This window comes from Rutidosis leptorrhynchoides, chromosome 5 (genome assembly GCF_046630445.1).
Source record: "Rutidosis leptorrhynchoides isolate AG116_Rl617_1_P2 chromosome 5, CSIRO_AGI_Rlap_v1, whole genome shotgun sequence".
Classification (NCBI taxonomy): Eukaryota; Viridiplantae; Streptophyta; class Magnoliopsida; order Asterales; family Asteraceae; genus Rutidosis; species Rutidosis leptorrhynchoides.
The window spans coordinates 252,177,986-252,186,014 of NC_092337.1; the positions used below are offsets into that span (position 1 = coordinate 252,177,986).

The following is an 8,029-nucleotide window of genomic DNA, read 5'->3' on the forward strand; positions in this document are numbered from 1 at the left end:
GTTTATATGTATCACGAATTCTCCTTTGTGATTAGGTTCTTGATTGTATTCTACTCCGAAATGCCAATCCCATTTGCGTGCTTCATCAAATTCCACATCTCGGCTGATTACTATTTTCATCTTCTCGGGATCATACATACGATGTGCCTTAGTTCCTGGTTCAGTTCCTAAATAAACCATAGGAATACTTCTGTCATCAAGTTTTTTTACTTGATCTGAAGGTACTTTCACATATCCAACACATCCAAACACACGTAAATGATCAAGATTTACTCTTCTTCCTTTTAAAGCCTCATATGGTGTTTGATTTTTCAGAATCTTTGTGGGCAACCTGTTTAGAACATAAACCGAGTGACGTACTGCTTCAGCCCAAAAACTTTGTGGCATATCCATTGCTTTAAGAATACTCCTTGTTGTGCTCATCACTGTTCGATTTCGCCTTTTAACGATACCATTCTGCTGTGGCATGTAAGGTGCAGTCAACTATCTTGTGATTCCAGCATAATCACAGTACTGATTGAACTCGTTGGATGTAAATTCTCCTCCCTGATCAGTTCTAAGGACCTTTATTTTCCTTCCATATTGATTTTCAGCAATCGCCTTGAATTTCTTGAATTGCTCAAACGCCTCTCCTTTGGTTTTTAACATGAAAGACCACATAAACCTGATGTGATCATCAACAATCAGTAGAATGTACCTGTTTCTAGCTTGGGTGGCAGGGGATATGGGTCCGCACAGATCTGCATAAACCTGCTCCAGTGGATTTTGGGCTCTAAAGTTGTCTGAACAGGAAAACTTTGTCATGAATGTTTCCCTGCTAAACATGCTTCGCACATCTGTGTAGGGTGGTCAATAACTGGCACTCCATCCACTAGATTGTTGGTCCCTAGTCGCTTTATTGTATCAAAATTCACATGACTGAGATGGGCATGCCACTACCATGCTGGATCATCAATCTTGGCATGTAAACATATTGGTGTCCCAACCTCGAGATTAATTTTATACAACCGATTAGGGGACCTTTGAACCTTCATTAGCAGCGATCCATCTACCTCAAACATATACAAGAAACCATGTTTGATCAAGATTACACAACCCCCTTCTTCAGCTTGCCCAAGACTAAATATGTTAGTTTTTAAGTATGAGATATAAAGTATGTCGGTCAACAAACGTTGTTCCCCATTCTTACATGTTAAAAGAATAGATCCTCTTCCTTCTATATCTACACATGAGTTATCCCCAAATCTCACTGTACCACCAATATCCGTATCAAGTTTTGAAAACAGTCCTTTATTTCCTGTCATGTGGTTTGTTGCTCCAGTATCTAAGTACCACATGTTTTCTCCACCATCATGTGACTCATACTTTGCTGGAAAATCCTTCTTTTCACTTAGATGAATTACTTCCTTCTCGCTTCTTTGATTGGCTACGGACATCAATAGTGCAGGCTTGTCATCATTAGCCACTGGTAGTTCAGTTGCTCTAGCTTGAGTCAAATTTGCTTGTTCTCTTTTCTTTCGTGTTGGACAATCCGATGAGAAGTGTCCAAATGCATCACATCGAAAACACTGCAGCTTGGATCGATCTTTAGTTAAGTTTTCAGTTGTTTGTCTACCAGCAAAAAAGTTTTGTCCGCGGCCTTAACCCCTTCCTCGACTACCAAACTGTCCACGACCTCGGCGCCTACCCCGGGTGTCTTGGCCATTCCCTCGACCTCGACCAAAGTTGTTTTCCCTTTTCTTTCTTTAGTCCCATCCTTCATAGGACAACAGAAGTTGGTCATAGCTGTTATTTGTAGTCTTTAGACTGGTTCGTTCTTCGTAAGCTTTTAGCCTACCCACAACTTCTTGGAATTTCACCATTTTGAGATCAACCAGTTGTTCAATAGTGGCTGCCATATTTAAGAATTTTTCTGGTATGGCAGTTAATATTTTTCTCACCAACATGGTTTCCTCAATGACGGTTCCAAGTGCAGATGATTTTGAGGCAATTCCAGAAAGTTTTGCTGCAAAATCATCAATTTTTTCGTTACCTTTCATCCTTGCTGCTTCAAATTCAGCTTTAAGAGTTTGAAGCCTAGCCTCCATTACTCGTTCAACTCCAAGGTGACGGGTCTTCATTGCATCCCAGATTTCCTTTGCATGGGTGCAACCTGCAACTTGAAGAATCAAGTCTTCAGGTAAAGACTGATACAGATAAGCGATTGCAGCATTATCCTTTTTCTGATCGACTTCAGTTCCAGGTTCAATTGATTCCCATATTCCATGTGCCTTAAAAATCGCTTTGATCCTAAGCGACCAGATGGGATAATTGGTCGCAGTTAGGATAGGGCACTAGAACGTAAGATGGCTGGTATCCTTGATTGCATCCGAGGTATTGATAATATCTCCCATGAATATGGTCTTCGATCGACGCTCGTATTTTTCTGTCTTAGAATCTGGTGATTGATCTAGTCCTTTTGATCAACAACACGATCCCTTTTGTAACTTAGCTCTGATACCAATTGAAGAAATTTGGTACCAGATTATAAGACAGAATAGTAAAATTTAAGAACAAGAACTTATTGGAAATCCTTCTTCAATTATAGAAAAATTCTTATTATAATCATATTATTACATAAAGCAACTATCCCTATTTATAGTTGATTAAACTTGTCCATTAAGCAAGTCTAGAATACTCTAGGATAATCAAGTCTAGAATCTATTAGAATAAATCAAGGAAGAAGAAAAATTGAAAACTATGACGGCTAGCCCACTTGTTATCCGTTCACACGTTCCACCTCCTCAAATCCATTTGAGATATAATTTCACAAAATAAACCTCTAACTATTACTTTATGTCAAGATTGGTCCAACAATCAAAGTATCTAATCCGGTCTCTACAAGTGTGGTTGACCACATAAGGGTGTATTTAGGGTTTGCTTACTCGTCGATCGTTTGGTGAAACTCTTCGATGTTCGTGTTTAAATAACAGTGTGTTGCATTCGTTCCATTTTGCTCCGCTTTTCCTGAACGTTTATAATTAATATTCATACGAGTATAGATCAACTCACCCATAAGTTTTTGCAAATAAGCCTATAAGGTTACCATAGTACACCATATATATATATATATATATATATATATATATATATATATATATATATATATATATATATGTATATATATATGTATATATATATATATATATATATATATATATATAGCATAAACAAAAATGCTTACCAGAGTATAATACATGCATATAAGGTCAATTAAAGCATGAGATTCAGTAAGGATATGTAAGCTTATAAAAAGCATAGTAGTGCAGTCCTAAATAATGACAAATAGATACTAACACCAATACATTATCTCAAATGAATCTGAACAACATAAAATGCATAGCAGCTCAGTAGCAAGTATTGACCAATGACCACATAATAGAATCACAGACGAAATGTGCAATTACATTGAGCACTACCATTTTTTTAAAAACTATGAACAACATCAATACTATCTCACCAACAAATGTTGTCATAATATTCGGTACGTCAAATAATCGATCATCATAATTTATAAACCGATCAGTGTATAACGGTTGTGACAATACCATTGGATATATACAACTAACACCTAACATATCAGATAAATCATCAGACATAGTACCACTATATGAGTTCCTATCTTACGATTTTTTCTAGACGACATGATAACAATTAAAACTAACAATACACTACACAATATATTAATCATCAAAATCAAGCAAATCTTAAGAATAAAACATCCAATTCCCATCAGCGGTAGTAACATAAGTTACAGAAAAACATAATCAGTAAAACACAACAGATTTCACATATATGAATAAAAACTATAAGTAATGTCAATGAACACAACAACCCAGTAATGTCAATAAACCCAAATACACTATAATACCTTTGCAAATTACAGATTAGGTCTAGAATCACAACCGGACGTGAGTAAGCCCAATCTTCATCATCTAGCAAATTTAATTCATCTGCCTCTTTAAGTTACCTTTGAATATACTGAGCTGCTAACCTCCATCTCCCTACATTCTCTGTTAATTAGACAAACTTATTAACTTTAACCTAATTTTTTTAAATTATATCACATTTATACCCTAATATGTCAAATTCAGTTAAAAAATGCTTACAATTTATAAAATAAACCTAAATATAGAGTTCTAAGCAATAGCATTATTATGAAATGAACTAAAATAAACCTAATTGTACGGAAAATAAACTGAAATTAGATATAATTGATAAATAAATCTGTACTCACTTTTGAACGCGGTTTGTTAAGATCTGTAAAAGGTATCTTGACTGAGATTGAAGTAATATCATCGCCTATCTGTATGGATTTGTGCGACGATGGTGGAAGAGGTGGTGGCGGTGCTGAGTGACGACGATGGTGGAAGTGGTGAAGCTGGTGAGTAGCGACGATAGTGGAAGTGGATGGGGTTCTTCTCATCATCATTCGATCAACAATCAATCAATTAATCAACAATCGCATGATGGTGATTCAAGGTTTTGATGGTGATGGTGCTTTAGGTTTTTGATTTGGGCAATTTGGTGAAGAAAGTCTTTGAAGGCTCTGAAAAAAAAAACGGTACTGTTATACTGTAGGTGGTTACTGTTATACTGTGGATGAATTTTACGTGAATTAGTATATTGATAAATAAACTAGTGGAATGACCCGTGGAACCACGGGTAAATTTAAACGATATAGTTAAATGATCTATTTTATGTTTTAAGCAATTGTAAATAACAAAGTAGTAATATATAGAGTACGTTGACAATTTAAAATACGAATAAAGAAAGTTGGATAAAAAAGTAGTAGTCAACAACTAAAAATTTATTTAAATGAAGTATTGAAGGTCGTATGCATCTCTAAATAATGTTGGTGAAACAACTTCTTTCGTATGTAGCTGCTTGTTACGTGCATGATTGATTCTGTAAACAAAAACTGTCATAGCCACGTTCAACACCTGCTTGATAATAATAAAACCAAAAGTTAGTTAAGTGTATACTTCAATGTAAATGTTATATGTAAAATATGAAACTATATTAATAATATAAAAATAAAATAATAATGTACAAACAAACCTGTGTGAAATTATCATTATAAACTTTCAAGAACTTCCTTATAAACAACATTAGTTGTAGTGTTGGGAACATTCATATCCTTGTCGCATATAAGTATCTTCAATCTGTTTTTATTCTTTACTCGAGAAATAGCAACGTAAAACTTTCCATGAGTAAAAACTGGCCGGGGTAAATATAATCTAACTCGTGATAGCGATTGTCCTTGACTTTGTTAATGGTCATTGCAAAGCACACAGAAATTGGAAATTGCTTTCTAGTGACCTTGAACGGTAATGTATTATCAGATGGACTCAATTTCATGCGCGGAATCAAGGTTTCAAAGTCAATATTCATACCAGTTATAACCCTTGCTGTTATCAAAGATTTTTCAAGCTTAATAACCCTTAGTCTAGTACCATTACACAAGCCATTTGGTTGGTCAATATTTCTTAGTAACATAATCGGAACACCAACTTTTAGATATGGTACGCTTATGGATTGCAATTATGTATTGAGCATTAATAGCCGAAATTGACATAATCTTTATTTATCAATTAAAAGATATGGTACGCTTATGGATTGCTAATTTAAGTGACTATTTCATATGGATTGTTAATTTTAAGTTACTATTTATTGTCAAAAATATTCATTAGGCTAGTTGAATATTCTTAGTTGCTAAGAGTTATATTGTTATTCTTGTTGTTTTATGTATGAGGTATCATCTCAAGAGTTTATGTCCTTAGGAGTCATGAAGGTACGTATAATCATTCCAAAAATATACGGATTGAAAGTGTAATACAAATATAAATGGACCGGTGATACAGGATTCATATAAATCGAAGGTTTAATATGCGTTTTCTTATCGGTATTTTAAACTTCATACTATTGAATATAAGGACTGGACACGATACAATCATCATGATAGTTGAATATCGAAATTATATTCATGATAAAAATCAACATAAACTCAAAAGAACTCATAACATAATTTTTCAATTAAAAACAAACATTAAACATAATCGGCAATAAGAGTAGTCGAAAACTTTTATTTCTTATTTGGAAGAATGATATTTATAATCTTGACTCTCACGTGTGCATGAGGAAGGCCACGCTTCTCCGAAGCAATAGTGTTAACACCTAGAAAAAGAAAGTTCAAGATTAAATTCTTTATTCATCGTATATTAACCAAGTTATCAATGAAAATTGGTTATTAGATAATACCTGATGATACATCGCCGAGTATTTTTTTTTGTTTCAATTCTTCAATCATATGATACACCTTCAACCTAAACACGTAACACAAAATTCTTTTTTTTTTCTAGAGTATTTAGTTTTGCGTTATTTAACAAAGTAACAATAATAAGACACTTTGGGTTGCACTTGATAGTTAGAAAGAACGTGGTAGATCCAATATGTTTTAATAATGCCATGATATCTGATTGTTTTCAAAGCCTTATTTTTGATCTGGGAAAAAAAAATTACATCTTGTGTCATAAAATTAATGTATACATGAATAATACTGATGATGATGTTTTTACCCGAAAAAAAACATACCGAGTGAAGTTGCTGGCCAGAATTGTTCTGAAAGGAAATTTAAATTGGAAGATGTTGCTACACAATGGCTGCTTTTAAACTCCCTCATGACTCCTAAACATTTGGAAAGTTATTTATTAATTAATTATCCTTTTTAGCGGCCCTTTTATTTAGCTTCTTATTTAATTTTTTTTATTTAATTAAAAGATTGATGATGTCATGGGACGTAATTAGGGGCTATGCGTGAATGTTAACTTGTAACATGATTGGTGGATTAGGAAAATGCTGACGTCATCATGTTAGCATTTTAATGTTATATATATGTTATATATAGATGTGTTCGTACAAAAAGGATGGGCTACAACAACCCCACAATTGGTATTATCCATCCAATCATAAGTTGAAAGATAACTAAAACAAATTTTAAAACTCATCAATTGATAGATGCACAATTGTCTTGCTATTATAGTTACACAAGGAAACAAGAATTGATGACCAAACTTTACCTAATTTTAATATGTATTTAAAATATAGGTTATCAATTTCAAAAGGCAAGCACCAAACCAGTCTCTCTACTCTCGAGTCTCGGATAATGATATGACTATCTACACATTACTTCCCCATACTTCAGCTTCGACGAGATTGAGTAGTGTTGTTATCGTTGTAATTTCAAAAACGCGATAACAAACACTCCATACAAACTCTCGCAAGTAGTTGAAAATTCAAAGTCCAGCAAATACAATGCTAAAGTTGCCTTTGATAAAAAACCAAAAAATGCCAAAGTATGCACAACAAAATTCAACCATTAATCATCACGTCATTCATATGTAGATTAATGAATTGTTAAAGAACGCTGAATATTAAAAAGCACCCTTATATATCGGTATGGGGAAACATATTTGACTAAAAAATTCATAGGTATGAAGTCATATGTGAAGAAAAAAAAACTGATATTTTACGTTTATTTTAACAACAAATCACATGTTACACAAATTCTTCTTAGTAACTGTTTGTACACTTTCCGGCGTAACCTTATTGAAAAGATAAGGCCAAATGATTCTAATCACGAAGATATATAATGAGGGTGAATGTAAAGGGTTTATGTTCTTCGTTGGTGGTTCCACGAAAGTAGCAAGGTGTGACTTGCTGTATGTCACCGAGAGATAGAGTATTGTAAGTGTGTGTAACATACAAGTAAGTTGAGTGTGTTTTGTGAATATGTTCTCTCCAAGATTTATTGATCAAGCATATAATAAATGTGTCGGGTTCGGTCCATGCTTGACATCAATAATGGGGGATTTAAGGGTCGTTCGAGTTTAACTATCCAGTCCGGAGTACCGTGGATAACCCTTGGAAGATGCGGATCACAATAGGGGTAGTTAAACGTGGACCCACCATCGACGGGTTGACCGGTTAA

General features: G+C 34.1%; 1 protein-coding gene across 1 annotated transcript; it reads right to left on the minus strand.

Annotated features, from left to right (window-relative positions):
* Positions 1-935: 935 nt before the first annotated feature.
* On the minus strand, positions 936-3,638 carry LOC139849343 (uncharacterized). Its single transcript, XM_071839002.1, has 4 exons — positions 3,559-3,638; positions 1,860-2,289; positions 1,616-1,756; positions 936-1,568 (listed from the first exon to the last, which is right to left on the minus strand). The coding sequence occupies exons 1-4, from the start codon at positions 3,636-3,638 to the stop codon at positions 936-938; spliced, it is 1,284 nt and encodes a 427-aa protein (XP_071695103.1).
* Between the last annotated feature and the right edge of the window lie 4,391 nt (positions 3,639-8,029).

Excerpts from the sequence above, each read along its gene's own strand:
- LOC139849343 (XM_071839002.1), bottom strand. The coding sequence starts at position 3,638 with ATGTCTGATGATTTATCTGATATGTTAGGTGTTAGTTGTATATATCCA. Across the intron at positions 2,290-3,558 it reads CAACCGTTATACACTGATCG|GATCAAAGCGATTTTTAAGG; the intron begins GTTTATAAATTA and ends CTGGTCGCTTAG. Across the intron at positions 1,569-1,615 it reads CGGACAAAACTTTTTTGCTG|TGTTTTCGATGTGATGCATT; the intron begins GTAGACAAACAA and ends TCCAAGCTGCAG.